At 34.7% G+C, this 15715-nt stretch overlaps 1 protein-coding gene across 11 annotated transcripts in view; it reads left to right on the plus strand.

Annotated features, from left to right (window-relative positions):
* RAPGEF6 (Rap guanine nucleotide exchange factor 6) overlaps nucleotides 1-15715 on the plus strand; it is a 142513-nt gene that overhangs the window by 102990 nt on the left and 23808 nt on the right. For 4 of the 11 annotated variants that reach the window (XM_045576315.1, XM_036424571.2, XM_036424576.2 and 1 more), the window contains 5 exons: nucleotides 896-910; nucleotides 2273-2513; nucleotides 3058-3441; nucleotides 8931-9142; nucleotides 11726-11849. In XM_045576315.1, the coding sequence (XP_045432271.1) occupies nucleotides 896-910; nucleotides 2273-2513; nucleotides 3058-3441; nucleotides 8931-9142; nucleotides 11726-11849 (976 nt within the window). Of the gene's footprint in view, nucleotides 1-895; nucleotides 911-2272; nucleotides 2514-3057; nucleotides 3442-8930; nucleotides 9143-11725; nucleotides 11850-14513; nucleotides 14538-15715 lie in introns of all 11 variants that reach the window. The other 7 variants (XM_045576314.1, XM_036424584.2, XM_036424572.2 and 4 more) reach the window with 3 other exon arrangements.

Here is a 15715-nt window from a genome sequence, read left to right on the forward strand (position 1 = left end):
TATTGCAAGTTTGATTTCAGACCACCATAATAAAGCAAACATCACAGTAAAGTGAGTCATAGTCTTTTTGCTATTGGAGGATCTTGGCCTTCAGTTTGTAAATGCCCGTCATCTGTGAAGCTCAGTAAAGTGAAGTGCAATAGAATGATGTCTGCCTGTATTTTCATAAGACAAGTTTTTAGGGACATCTGATTTATAGATTGAATGATCCTATGACTATATGGCTGTATTTTTGCCACCAGAAGAGTATGTTGAAGTGGGATTAAGATGATGAAGAGTGGGTTGTAGAAAAAGGAGAGAGAAGAGAGGGATGTTGGGGATTTGGCTGGGGGGAATGGGTGGAAGAGATTGGAGTGTTAAATTTTAAAAACTAAGCCTCATGGTGCTAAAGTTTAGAACTCCTAAAAGGAGTTGCTACTAAATTTTATTTCAGATTGATTGCATACTTTTCTCATTGAAAATATAGTGAAAAGATTGAAGATGCTTTTTTAAAATCCATTTAGGAAAGATCTGTCTGCAAAGCTTAGTCTGCAACAATATAAATGACCACATATAAAATTGGTATTTAACTTATAAATTATATTTTTAAACTCCAAAATGTGCAACTTTATGAAAGGCTTTTTATGGTGCTATTTATATTTATGTTGAATAAAATGTTCATTATCAATTCATTTTAAATTCAGGTTGGATTATATATGAAGCACTGGATTTTATATATTGCAGTATATATATGACATCAGCCAAGGTTAATTAATTTGATCTATTTTTATCGCAACTATGTTTATGCTCCATGTTTAAGTTACTAGAAAGTAGGTAAAAAGCTACAGAACTGTTGAATAGTTTGTTTTTGATTGCTGACCTTTTTGTGGTTTTGCTTTGTTTTTGCTGCCTACAGCTATTGGCTTTTACTGTAAGTATTTTGAAGATTCTATGCTTTTTATTGCTTATGTTTATATGTCTTATTTATTTAATTGTCTTGAACCACCACTTACTCTCTTAAATACAAGCAAATCCCTGAGAAAAAAGGCTTTGCCCTTCTCATTTATTACTGTGTCTCATTTATTACTGAACATTCTTGGAACATACTAGGAACTCCATAAATATTCAACAATACCACTTAAAGTGGAAAGAAGATTGAGTCTTTTTCTTTTTATGATCATCTTAAATACAGAAAAAGTTCTCTGGTTTTAATGTAACCTCGATGTCAATGTATGCATTCTTCGTATATCTCATTTTCTTTTATTTTACTTAGGCAAGATTAAAGTTAGCACTCTACAAATTTTGCCTTGGGGTTAAAAGTCTAGATATCTGAGAATCCTTTTCTAACATTTACCTATCAGAATTTTATGAATGAAGTGGGAATTATAAGATTAATAAATGCTGTATTTCTCAATGATTCTTTTAAAATATCTATTTTGCCCTTACAGAATTATATTTTTAAGTGTAGTCTAGCTCCAAACCTAAAATTTGAACTGATTAACTCATTTTCGTTGATTCAATTTGATTCTAGTCTCATATTTATCGTTTATATAATCAGTTAATATTTGAAAGTGTGCCACATTTCAAGTATTATCTTTGGCATGTATGATTTTCTCCCAGTAATAAACATGATTGTAAAGAATATATATGTATTATACATCTAGCAGTTCTAAAATAAAAAAAGAGATTTACACTGACACTGATATTAGTGCAGAGAATTCTTTTCTCTGTCTCTGGAATGTTTTCCAAGTTGTTATTTTTATTAGTAAACTCATCAGGGTTTGTCTTAATCCTTTGAATAATCCCATTTGTGGGTCTTTTCTGGAGGTGCCCATTTATGATGCCCAAATCCCTCACACATGACTATACAACAGTTTGTTGCATTGGGGGTGAGTGGGAGGTGGCTTTAACAGAGTATGACTATTTTTCAGCAGATACAACTCTCTGTTCCTTCCCAGATGTGGTTATAGTATGTTCACAAGAGAAGAGAAAATTAGGGGTTTGAATAATGAAAATATATGTAAAAAAAAAAAAAAAGAATTGTGGCTTCCAAGTTTTATGTATAAGTATGACCCTAATTTTTATCTTTTTGTTTTTCTGTGAACATGTATTAATATTTTGTCACCTGAAAAGATAGATACATTTATTAATCAAATACAACAGTAATTTCTGTTTATCTGAAATAGAAATGTATATTTCACTGTTGAGAACAATCATTGTGTTCCAGATTGCTTTTTGAACAGGTGAAAGTAATATCCTGAAAATAACAGGGCACATTTTTTTATTTATATAGATATTCCTGATCAAGTTATAAGAGTTTTCAAAGCAGATCAACAAAGTTGCTACATTATCATCAGTAAAGACTCTACAGCTAAAGAAGTTGTTTGTCAGGCTGTTCAGGAATTTGGTTTGACTGGTGCATCTGACACATATTCTCTCTGTGAAGTTTCTGTTACTCCTGAGGGTGTCATAAAACAGAGAAGACTTCCGGACCAATTTTCCAAATTAGCTGATAGAATTCAGCTCAACGGAAGGTGAATGTGCTTATTATTAGTGAATGTACTTTTTTCTAGATGTGTTTTTGAAGATTCCATGTCAAAACCAATATTAAATAGAAACATCATGTCTTAGGGCCACGAGTTCTCCCTACAATTGAAGTAGGATTTCTTTTGGCCCCAGCTTTTCTTATCTCCATAATTTTAGAAATGTACTCAAAATGGCTATCAAAACATAGGAAAAGTAAAGGGAAGACAGGTTGTTAAATATTTTAGCTCTCTTTCTAAAATAAAGTTTTAGAATCACTGATATAGTTCAGTCTCTGTTTTATACAGAGAAGAAACTAAATTATACATATATTTACATGTATCTGATTGTATTAATTTATAAATTTGTCTTTAATGTGACCATATGTACTTTGGGCAAAAGAAGCCATAATTTTCACAATTTATCTTCTAAGTAGTTATCCTTTTATGAATATGTGGAAATTTAGAACATTTTTAATGTTTTGACAATAATAAAGAAGGAAAGTACCCTTACAAGTATAAAATCACTTACAAAAAACAATTTTTTCCTTTTTAGGTATTATTTAAAAAATAACATGGAAACCGAGACCTTATGTTCAGATGAAGATGCTCAAGAACTAGTTAAGGAAAGTCAACTATCCATGCTGCAGCTCAGTACCATTGAGCTGGCCACTCAACTATCAATGAGGGACTTCGATTTGTTTCGTAATATTGAGCCTACTGAATACATTGATGACCTTTTTAAGTTAGATTCCAAAACAGGAAATACTCACTTGAAAGAGTTTGAGGACATTGTAAACCAAGAGACATTCTGGGTTGCCTCAGAAGTTTTAAACGAATCGAATCAGCTTAAACGAATGAAGATTATTAAACATTTTATTAAAATCGCACTTCATTGTCGAGAATGTAAGAACTTCAATTCCATGTTTGCAATAATAAGGTACGTTCGTACAAATATATGTACAATTTTGTTATGATATTAGGCGTGAAACTGATTTTCTGCTTAGGTATTAATGACTAGGAGATAAAAAGTTAATAGGTTTTTACTTGTAAAAACTAATATATGTCTTCCATTTTTGTGATTCTGGCTTTTTTTCTTTGTTCCTCCCATCTTTCTGTTACTTAAAACATTTTTTGGGGGAGGTTGTGTGGGTGATTGTTTTCCATTTTTCCTCCTTTTTCTTTGCATAGTGCTGCCCAATGGTTGGTCTTTATTTATCATCAGACTTCTATTCTGTGCATCTTGCAGTACCTCATCTCCTGGTACATATAAACTAATTGCTAAAATTCTGTGGCACATCAGAAATAATTGTTTTTTCTGATGTGACAAAAAAAAATAGGTATGATTTTGATACATTCACATAGATAGCTATTGTTATGTTTGCTGTTGTCATTTTTTTAATGTGATAATATAAGGAAAAGAAGTCTGTGCCTCTGACTAAATAGTCAGGTATTGTATGTTTTAAAAATTGTGGCAAACCAATTGATAGTCGCTGGTCTAGCTAAATATTTGTCAATTTTGTCATTTCAAAAAAACAGTTCTTAGTTTCATTGATCTTTTTTATTGTTTTTCTGGTATGTATTTTATTTTTTCTGTTCTGTATTTATTTTCTTCTTTATTCTAATTTTGGGCTAAGTTTCTTTGTGTGTGTGTGTGTGTTTGCTTTTTTTTTTTTTTTTTTACAGTTCTTTCATACATATAGTTAGTTTATTTGAGACCTTTGTTTTTTGTAATATGGATATTTATCACTATAAATTTCCATTTTGGAATTGTTGTTATAGCATCTCATAGCTTTTGTTATGTTGTATATCTATTTTCCTTTGTTTAGAGATTTTTTTAATTTCCCTTTTGTTCTTTGACACATTGGTAGTTCAGGGGTATGTTGTTCAGTTTGTAGATTTTCTAGTTCTCCTCTTATTAATTCCTAGCTTCACACCATTGTGCTTGGAAAAAGATACTAAGTATGATTTCAATCTTAACTTGACTAAGCGTTGTTTTGTGGCTTATCTTAAGATATATCCTGGAGAATGTTCTGTGCATGCTTGAGAAGAATATGTATACTACTGATGTTGGATGAAATGTAATGGTTATAGTGTCAATGTTTCCTTACTAGTTTTCTGTCTATATGATCTATTCATTGCTGAAAGTGGGATATTAAAGTCCCCCACTATTATTGTATTGTTGTCTATTTCTTCTTTCAGATCTGTTAGTGTTTGTTGAATATATTTTGGCACTCCAGTGTTGGGTGCTCATATATTTACAATTATTATGCCTTCATGAGGAGTTGGCCCTTTTATCATTATGTAATGTAAATGACCTTTTGTCTCATGTTAACGTTTTTGGCTTAAAGTCTATTTTATCTGACAGAAATACAGCTAGCCCAGCTCTCTTTTGGTTTCTACTTATCTGTAATATTTTTCCATCCCCTTCACGTTGAGCCTCTGTGTGTCCTTTAAGTTGAAGTGACTATTTTGTAAGCAACATATAGTTGGATCTTGTTTTTTTATCCATCCAACCATTATTTTGATTGGAAAATTTAGTTCATTTACATTTAGTATAATTATTTATATATAAGGACTTACTACTTCCATTTTATATCTCATTTATTTTCTGGCTATTTGTAATTCTTTTATTCTTTTGCTGTGTTCTATTGTAAATTGGTAGTTTTTCATTGTGGTGTTCTTGGGACACATCATAGAAGGAAGGGTTTTTTGTTTTTTTTTTGTTTTTGTTTTAATGTTTTAATTGATTTTAGAGAAAGAGGAAGGGGGGGGAGAGAGAGAGAGAGAAACATCTATCAGTTGCCTTCTGAACACACCCCAGCTGGGGATTATACTGATGACCTTTTGGTGCACAGGGCAATGCTCAACCAACTGTCACACCAGCCAGGGGCCTGAAGGCAGGGTTTTTAGGTAAAGACAATAATGCTGGTAAAACTAGAAAGCAGCAGGAAAAGAAGACAGCCAAATATGAAATGGATTGACTCCATAAAAGAAGCCAGAGGCGTGAGAGTACATAAAGGAGAGTACATACAGGGCTGTTGAGGACAGGATTTTGTGGACATCATCATTCATAGATTTCCTCAGGAGTTAGAGTGGACTTAATGGCATGTAACATACCCATGCTCTCTATCTTTTGTGAGTCTGCTATAGGTTTTTGCTTTGTGGTTGCCATGAAACTTACATAAAACAATTTATAACAGTCTATTTGATGCTAATAACTTCAATCACGTATAAAACTCTACCCTTTAACTTCTCCCATTTTATGTTTTTAATGTCGCATTTACCTTTTTATATTGTGTATTATACAGTAGCTATAGTTATTTTTTGATACTCTTGTCCTTTAACCTTTATACTCTATTTGAGTGGTTTACATACCTCAAATTACAGTACTGAGATTTTGCAGAATTTTATTACCTTTGTCAAAGTGTTGTATATTTTCATGTGGTTTCACATTACTATTAGTTATCATTTCATTTCAATTTGAAGAACCCTTTTCAGCACTTCTTGTAAGGCAATTCTAGTGCTGATGAATTCTTTCAGCTTTTGTTTTTCTGGAAAGTGCTTTATTTCTCTAGCATAGTTTTGAAAAGATTATTCTTGGTTGGTAGTTTTTTTGTTCGTTTGTTTGTTTGTTTGTTTGGGTTTTTTTACAGCACTTCGAATATATCACCCATTCTCTCCTAGCCTATATGATTTCTGCTAAGAATTCTGCCACTCTTTTTTCTCTACTGCCTTTAGAATTATCTCTTTCTTTGATTTTTGGCAGTTTTATTATAATGTGTTTTGAAGAAAGTTGTTTTGCATTGAAATAATGGAGTGAAGTGATCTCACTTTCTGAACTTGAATATTCAGGTCTCTTCTCTGGTTTGGGAAGTTTTCTGCCATATTTCTTTAGACTTTTTGCTTCCTTCTCCCTCCTAGAACTCCAATGGTTTGGTTATTGATTTTTTTTTTTTTTTATGGTTTTCTTTAGATTATGTAGGCTTTCTTTACTCTCTCCCCCCCCCCCAAACTGGGTTATTTCAAGGTTCCTATACTCTGTCTCACTAATTCTTCTTTCTATTTGGTCTACCCTGGTGCCAATGCTCTGTATTACATTTTTCATTTCATTGAATTTTTCAGCTTTAGATATTCGTTTGGTTCCTTTTTCACTTTCTATATTTTGAGTATGTATTATTTTCCTAATTTCATTGAATTGTCCTGTGTGTATTTTTGTAGCTCCTTTGAATTTCCTTAAAACAACTATTTTGAATTCTTTAACAGGTAAATCATAGATCTCCGTGTTCTGGACTTAGTTATTGGAAGATTTTTGTGAACTTTTGGTGAAGTAATATTTTCTTTATTATTGGAGTTTTGCATTTTCATTTTGTTTGGTTTGGTTATGTGTGTTTTTTTGCATTTGAGAAAGCAGTCACCTCCTTTAGTTTTTTATTGTCTTCAAGATGGAAAAAAACTCTTTCATCAACCTTGCTGTAGATTTTATTGTTGTTGTTGTTGTTAATTCTCGCCCAAGGATATTTTCCTATTGATTTTTAGGGAGAGTGGGAGAGAGAGAGGGAAAGACAGAGAAATGTTGATGTGAGAGACATCGATTGGTTGCCTCCTGCACGAGCCCTAACCAGGGTCCGGGCCAGGGAGGAACCTGCAACCAAGGTACCTGCACTTTACTGGGATGGAACGGGGACCCTTCGGTGCTCAGGCCAACACTATACCCTGAGCCAAACTGGCTACAGCCATGGTGGGCAAACTGCGGTTTGCGAGCCATATGTGGCTCTTTGGCCCTTTGAGTGTGGCTCTTCCACAAAATAACACAGCCTGGGCGAGTTTATTTTGAAGAAGTAGCATTAGAAGAAGTTTAAGTTTAAAAATTTTGGCTCTCAAAAAAAATTGCAATCATTGTACTGTTGATATTTGGCTCTGTTGACTAATGAGTTTGCCAACCACTGGGCTGGGGCAACCTTTCTATAGATTTTGAGGCTTTCCCAGGTGTTGTATGGATACATCTGCTCTATGCTTCTTGCTTTCTCATGTGGCAGAATTACGAAGCTTGTGTGTCTTCTCTCGATCCTGTAACACAGCGTGCCAGTTGCTGGTAGCTTCTCTTGTTTTCTTGAAGGTGGTCGTTTATGGTTTCTCCTTTGCCTGCAGACACTGCGTATGCTGCCTCTACCAGAGCTTGGTCTCAGGACCTTACACAGGGAGCCAGCAGCAGACCAGGGGGAGGTATGGGTTTGGTACATGGTGCGCTGCAGGTACCCGTGGGAGGGATCTGTGGGTGAGGTGTTCCCTTTGTCTCCTGGGTGGGCTTCCTATTGTAGTCCAGAAGCAGTCAGCAGGAACTGCATCCCTTTTTAACACCCTCCAGGAATCTCATATTCCACACACCTGATGTGCACCTTCCCCTTAGTCAGGGAGCTTTCACTTTAATGCTCTGGATTGTGTGAGAGAGAAATGTGTGTCCTTGGCAGTGTCCCACACAGCTAAGGAAACCAAGCATTCACTCACTGGCTTTCCCTTTCTCCCCTGGGAGAAACCGTGGGCAACCTAGTTTAGCCCTGATAGTGCAGGGTGAAATGATGTTCTTTTTACCTATTAGTGCATCCAAACTTTTTGTTTTGTTTTGTTTTACTCCAACCTAATGTTGGAAATTCTCTTCTGGAAACCTGGACTTCCACAAGGTTCTCTTGTCTGTGGGTGACTGCCCAAGTCTGTGTTTTGCAGGTCTTCTCAGATCACAGCTAAGAGGGGCTAAAACATGCCCAGTCTCGTGTAGAACACTCCCAAACGTGCACCAAACTTAGCTACCTGTTATTCGATACACCTGTGAGTGAGGCTCCTCCTCCCAGATCCCATGGAGTATGGTGCTGGTCCCAGAACTCCACCAGAGGCACTTTGTTCATGGATATGTGCCACATTTTTGTGGTTGGGTGGGAGAATAAAATGAGGGACATCTTATACCGCCACGACGCTGACATCACTCTTTCCAGTTATCTCTTGGTTGAAGTTTGTGGGAATTAGTTTTCTGAGCATATTCAAGTACCTTTCTGTTGCCTTTGAACTTCAGTTCACAAATAGATAATATCTTCATAAAGTTATTTCTAAGTAAAACAAACAATATTGTGATACTTTGTTTATTTTAAAGTTAAATGTGTTTTATGGAATTATTATTTGTCTATTAGCATGTAAACTATAAAGTAAAGGCTATAAGTATACAACTATAGGTAAGTAATGTAGTTTCTCTGAAAGAGGATTTCCTTGTTTTATGATCAAGGAATCCTTTTTATTTATTTGTTTTATAGTTCTCTCTATTTATTTCAACACATTGTTTTAGATTTATTAGAGAAACTTGCTGTATGCACTTTACCTACCTGAGCCCTCTCTCTTACCCAAATCTCTTTTTAATGTTTTTATTCTCATCCTTGGCAGTGGCTTGAACCTGGCATCTGTAGCACGACTCAAAGGTACTTGGGAAAAGTTACCAAGCAAGTATGAGAAACACCTGCAAGATCTGCAAGACCTTTTTGATCCATCTAGAAACATGGCCAAGTATAGAAATATTCTTAGTAGTCAAAGTATGCAGCCTCCAATTATTCCACTCTTCCCTGTTGTCAAGAAAGATATGACATTTCTACATGAAGGTATTTGAAAGTTCTTTGAAAATTAGCATATTTAACTTCAGCTAATTCAAGAGAATTGTGATTTATTATATTGAATACTAGTGGCCCAGTGCACGAATTCATGCACCTTGAAAGTGTGGGTCATGAGGCTGCAGTAGGCACAGGGGCGGGTCTCAGCCCATCCTCCACGCTCCCACCTGGCCCCTCCCACCACGGCCTTGGTCCTCTGTCTGCTGGCAGCTGCCCTCCAGCTACTGCCTTCTCACAAGCTGATCTGTGGGGCCAGCCTTGCTCGCATCGTGCTTTATTCTGGATATTTTCTTCCAACCTGTTGTCCAATTAATTCTCTTTTTAGCTATGTCTAATTTACTATTAAATTTATCAGTGAGTTTCTAATTCCAATTACTCTTGTGTGTGTTTTTCCAGTTTTACAGTTTACATTTGTTTATTTTTTCGTCGTCTTGATCTCTGCCAGAGTTCTTGGTAGTGGTTTTTTTTTTTATATCTTTGCACATATTCAGTATAGTTATTTTTAAATCTATCACTATTAACTCCATAATCTGGATCCTTTGTGGGTCCCTTTCTGTGTTTTTTTTTGTTTTTTGGGGTGTTTTTTTGTTTTTTGCATTTTAATTATGTTATTTTTTTCTCCTGAAGGTCCTGGTTATTTTTGACCAAATAAATACTGTGTATTAAAAAATTACAGAAATAACCTGGTTTCAGATGATGTTTCATTCCTCCAGAGAGAAGTGATACTTTGCTTGTGCCAAGCAGCTAGGGGGTCTAGCATTCCAAAATTACTTCATTTTCGCATTTTGAGGTAGTTTAACATTGAACTTTTACTCCAGTCTACATTCAGTTCATTATTAGTCACCAGGATTTAGCCCTTCAGGATCTCAACCCAAAGCATTGGAGGCTTATCTGGACTTGTTCTTTCCTCCAACCTCAAAAGATAGAATGGCACTCCTCAGTTTTGCAGCTCAGCATCCACCTTTTCTGAAATCAGCAGATGTCCCTAGAGTCTAGTATTGGGAAATGCTAAACCTGCCCCAGATCTTCATTCTTTCAGATCTTCACTGCCTGGATATCTTTTAATGTCTTAAAATATTTGTTTATTTTCAGCTTTTGTCCAAATTTTCTATTATTTTTCATCAAAAGTTCAGATTACCTAATTTTACTGACCACCCCCCCCCCCTTCATTCTCACTCCTTTTTCATAAGATCTTTTGACATGCTCCCTCAAAATATGTTTAGGTGACTTGAAAGCACTTTTGGAGATTATTTTGTTTCCAACTCATGTTGAAACCCTAAATAACGCGTATGTCCCATGTATAGCTTCTGTTTACTGTGAGACGGGGGCCCACCATGTGTTCTAGACCTATATGGTTCTCAAACTTGTCTTCTCGGACTTGCAGTTCCATAATGGCACCTCAAGGGCTGCCACGGGAGATAACTGGGTTATGCTAACTGTTAAAGACAGGTGTGGGCCCTAGCCAGTTTGGCTCAGTGGATAGAGCATTGGCTTGCAAACTAAAGGGTCCCAGGTTCGATTCTGGTCAAGAGCTCATGCCCTGGTTGCAGGTTCAATCCCCAATGTGGGGAGAGGAGGGTACAGGAGGCAGCCGATCGATCGTTCTCTCTCATCATTGCTATTTCTATCTCTCTTCCTCTTCCTTCCTCTCTGAAATCAATAAAAATATGTGTAAAAATAAGAAAAGATGGGTGTGGAAAAGAACAACACTGCTGTAGACAGATTGCTCTTTGAATTTAGTCTTTGCCTTGTGTTTTGAACTGGGCAGGCCAACAAATGAGCTTTTAGTCTGGTCTTTACTCTCTTCAAAGAAAAGTAAACCATTTTGAAAGTTATATGAATCATTCTCAAAAAACTATTTAACAGTACAGAAATAAAAATTATGAAGCTTATGAATGAGCAAATTTATATTAAAGTCATGATTGTAAATTCAAGTTCTGGGAGAGGCAAAATGAATGCAGACTAAAAAGTGTTTATCCTTGTGAGTCAGCCACCTCTTAATTTTAACTAATTATTGCCATTTGGGAAAACATACCTACTGTTATTTAATCTCTCATCTAACCCTTTTCCTTTTTATCTTTAAGAGAAATCAGAAATTCTTGTTTTCATGGGATATCTTCTTCTTCTTAAATGTTAGCAACTCACTTAACAATTTGTCAAGCATTGTAAACCAGAGAAAACTCACTGGGTTAATTAAGCCCAAAGCTCATTCTTTGTGACCTCTGGTTAAAAAGTTTTCATTGGGCTCAGTAACTGGAGAGTTAGATTTGAGTAGCTGCTTGTTTTACTGGTTTGCCTATAACATAATGAAATTGGTTTTAGAAGCTATGCTGTTTGTCACTTTCCAATATTCATAATTTTTACTACCCCTAAAAATACAATTCCTCCCTATAGCTCATTCCCTGGGAGCAGGGTTGAACCATCTATGGTTTATCGATTTTTAAAAATACTGGTAAGAGTGACCGTTTGAGAAAGAAGGTTATTTATACCCCCAAGAATAATAAATTGGCTTCTGCAACCTTTATATAGATATCTTAATTTTGAAAATTAAAAACTTTTATTTTTATTCCATAGGAAATGACTCCAAAGTAGATGGTTTAGTAAATTTTGAGAAGCTAAGAATGATTGCCAAGGAAATCCGTCAAGTTGTTAGGATGACTTCTGTTAACATGGACCCAGCTATGATGTTCCGACAGAGGTATGGTAGTGAAGTGTGTAAAGTGTTACAGAGTGGCATCAGGAGTGAGATATTTAAAATATTTGTCATTTTTTGACCATTTACCATGGTTATATGCTGTACAAAGTGCTTTACACAATCTCAAAGTAATAATTTATCACAGTAACCTTTAAAGGTAGGTAATATTGACCTTCCTTTTACATATGAAGAAACTGAAGTTAAGAGAGTTAGGTAATAATGCCCAGGATTACATAATTTTTTGAGATTTGAACCCTAGTTCTGCATTACTTTTTAAAGCACATGGAAGTTCTGTATTGTTATTGTTACTTAAAATATTAACTAACTTCATTATAAGTTGCTGATCTTTACTGAAGTTTCCGCAGAGGACAAATGCTTTCTTCTGATTTCTAATCTAATTTGTAAAATATTAATGTGCATATGTCTTTTGTTTTTACTGAATATTTTTTTAGTTCTGGTTCCATCTAAGTCATACTTTATTCTTCTAAAATACATTCTTTTTCTCAAGTCATGGTACTCCTGTTTATTTATGTGTAAGTTCTTTAAACAATTCAGAAAGTGCAGATTTAAAATGTTCTTTAATAAAAATGGAAAATATTATTTTTATTAGTAGTCCATATTAAACTGATCTTCTAAAAATGCCTTGTAAAACTGATTTTTAATGTAACAACAAAGACTTCCTCAAATTCTATGGAACTTAAAGCTGTTCGCAATAATTTTTATAATTTTCAGAATAAATGATAGAGCTTTCATTTTTGGCCTGATTATCCTTTGGGCCTATGTGTATAGCTTCAATACATAAAGAGCTTTAGAAAGAAAATATTTACAAAAGCAGACACAAATTCCTTTGACTTAATAAATACAGTTTAGTAAGAAAACAAAAGTATTTGGTTCTTTAAAAATCATAAATGGAATTTTTATAACCAAACAGAATTAGTGTGTGTCAGGATTGGTTTTTTTGGTTTGGTTTGGTTTTATTTAAATTACTGTTCAGGGGCCTATGTTTTTGTAAGTAGTTGCTCTGATGGTTGGTTGCTCTAGTTAAGAGATTCTCAAGCTGTGGAGGAAGGGTGTCAGATCTCCCCTGCCAGTCACTACCTGTAATGAGAGAGGTGATTGCTCAGCAATGCGTAAGCAGAAAACAGCAAGAACCAGGGACCAAAGCAGATCTAGAGGAGGGTTTGTTTATTTCATTGTTTGTTTTTTTAAGTTTTGTTGTTGTTGTAGCATGTCCCTGTACAGTGGCCCCTCCACTGCATGTTGTCTTAAACATGGGCCTTCATTTATTCTCATACATGTTAGCACTTTGGCTCCTGAAGACATAATGAATCTGCAACTCTGCCAGACCAGTTAATAATATACTAAGTACAGCTATGCTTCAGTAATGAGCAAAGAATGAAAAACTATGAAGAAATTAATAAATTCAGCTATTTTCTTGGGAATAGCATGGGCCAAGTAGAATATAGTATAGAAGAAAGTAAAACATTTATAATTAGATTGCACTGAACTTTTCCTGAATCAGTTTTGTCATCCAATACTAAAATTTATTATTTTTCTTTAGCAAATAATTGTCCATTTTGGTGGTGCATATTATGTAATGTGGACAAAGTAACCCCTTTATTTTAACAGTAATCAATTTGCTGGCTGAAAAACACTTTGGGACTGCCCACAGTGGAACTCCCTCAGTGCACTAAGGCCAATTAGGGATTGAAAGGGGTACAAAAATATGGATAAATAAATAATAATAAAAATTTTAAAACCGCCTTTATTTAATCCAATTATAAGGATATACAATATGATAAAAAATTTTGATATGTTTTTACTTTTTTAGGTTGAATTTCCTGGTTCACATTTCTTATAAAATTTGAATGTTGTTGAATTTGCCAGAGAAATTTCTGCACTTAAAAGTGAAATTATATTTACAAGTTCTATTCCACAATTTAAGGTTTTTTCCCCTAAATACCTTCATTTTACAATTTTAGTAAATGTTTTTCCTTAAGCTTCTTATTAACATAAGCCTCTAGATCAGTGGTTCTCAACCTTTCTAATGCCACGACCCTTTAATACAGTTTCTCATGTTGTGGTGACCCCCAACCATAAAATTATTTCGTTGCTACTTCATAACTGTAATTTTGCTACTGTTATGAATCATAATGTAAATACCAGTGTTTTCCGGTCTTAGGCAACTCTGCTAGCGGTTCTCAACCTGTAGGTCATGACATGAGAACCGCTGCTATAGAGCCTAAGACCATTGGAAAACACAGATATCTACATTACGATTCATAACAGTAGCAAAATTACAGTTATGAAGTAGCAACAAAAATAATTTTATGGTTGGGAGTCATCACAACATGAAAAACTGCATTAAAGGGTTGAGGCATTAGAAAGGTTGAGAACCACTGCTTTAGATGAATTAGGTTAAAAATATAATTGTTCTAAAAGCATATTTTAAAAATATTGTAGGGGTTTTTGGCTTTCAATACCTATCATAATTCGTTTTACTCCTCTGCATTCCATTAAAGACATTGACTGTTTAAGCTACCATTTTTCCTAGTAAAATTTTTCTGTCCTATTCTGTCTTCAGAGTTTTTCTGGTCTCAACTGTTGTCTTTTTTCTGTGCTTCCTATTCACACACATGCTTCAATGTTTGTGGCTCTTGCTTACAGGAAGAAGAGGTGGCGGAGTCTGGGGTAAGTGTAGAGATGAATGCAACTGGAATGAAGGTTGTGCAACTCTTACCATATACTGCATCCTCTTCATTAATGCACGCACATAAAGTAGCATGCGTTCTATTAACCCTGTCAACCTACATTCCTGACAAATGCCTTTTGCTAACTAGGTGAAAGTAGTGATAGAGCTAGCTTTTATTTTCTTTACTTTTTTATTATTGACATTCCAAAAGTCCCTTTCTTTTATTAATGATGATCGATGATGATGATGATGATAGGAAATATTTGTTGTGGGCTTACTATGTGCCATACATTGTTCTAAGCACGTTATATGAATTATTTAATTATTCAGACCACGCTATGAGATGAATACTGTTATTCCCATGGTACAGACAGAGAAGTTAAAGTTGTCCAGATTCTTAAAACTCTCTAGTGGTGGATCCAAACCTAGGTAATCTGGCTTCATAGTCCACACATTTTCTTTTTTTCAAATGTCATGTTTTATAAAAATAAATATGTAAGTATAAAAATGGATAAGAGATTTTGTTATAAAGGTTAAGTTTTGACATCAATTTTCCTAAAAGAGATAGTCCTTATCCTAACTATACTATAAAATTGAGTTAGTAAATAATTGAAATCAAAGATGACTTTAATTCTTCAGATCTTCTAATACCATTAAACTTACAGCATTGATTGAATTTTATTTTAAATTTCTCCTACTTTTAAAGATCCCCTTATCTCTCTTAAAACTGCAATATAATCAGAAACTGCCACCTTTTGTTCAAGTAAGTTCAGATCTCTGCTTACACGTAGCTAGATACCTATTTAGAATGGAATTTTTAGGACCTAATAAAACATCTATGTAGCCTTTTCATTTTTTGATGGAGAAAGATATGGTGACCCTAACTGGTTTGGCTCAGCTGATAGAGCATCTGCCTGTGGACTGAAGGGTCCCAGGTTTGATTCCGGTCAAGGGTACATGCCTGGGTTGCGGGCTCAATCTCCAGTAGGGAATATGCAGGAGGCAGCCAATCAATGATTCTCTCTTGTCATTGATGTTTTTATCTCTCTTTCCCTCTGTCTTCCTCTCTGAAATCAATAAAGATATATATTTTAAAAAATACAAGCAAGAAAGAGAGATGGTGTTTGTGGAGGAAAGGATTGCATAAGAAAAATTTTGTTAACTTAAGATTGTAATG

Source organism: Pipistrellus kuhlii, unplaced genomic scaffold, assembly GCF_014108245.1.
Source record: "Pipistrellus kuhlii isolate mPipKuh1 unplaced genomic scaffold, mPipKuh1.p scaffold_m20_p_8, whole genome shotgun sequence".
NCBI classification, from domain to species: Eukaryota; Metazoa; Chordata; class Mammalia; order Chiroptera; family Vespertilionidae; genus Pipistrellus; species Pipistrellus kuhlii.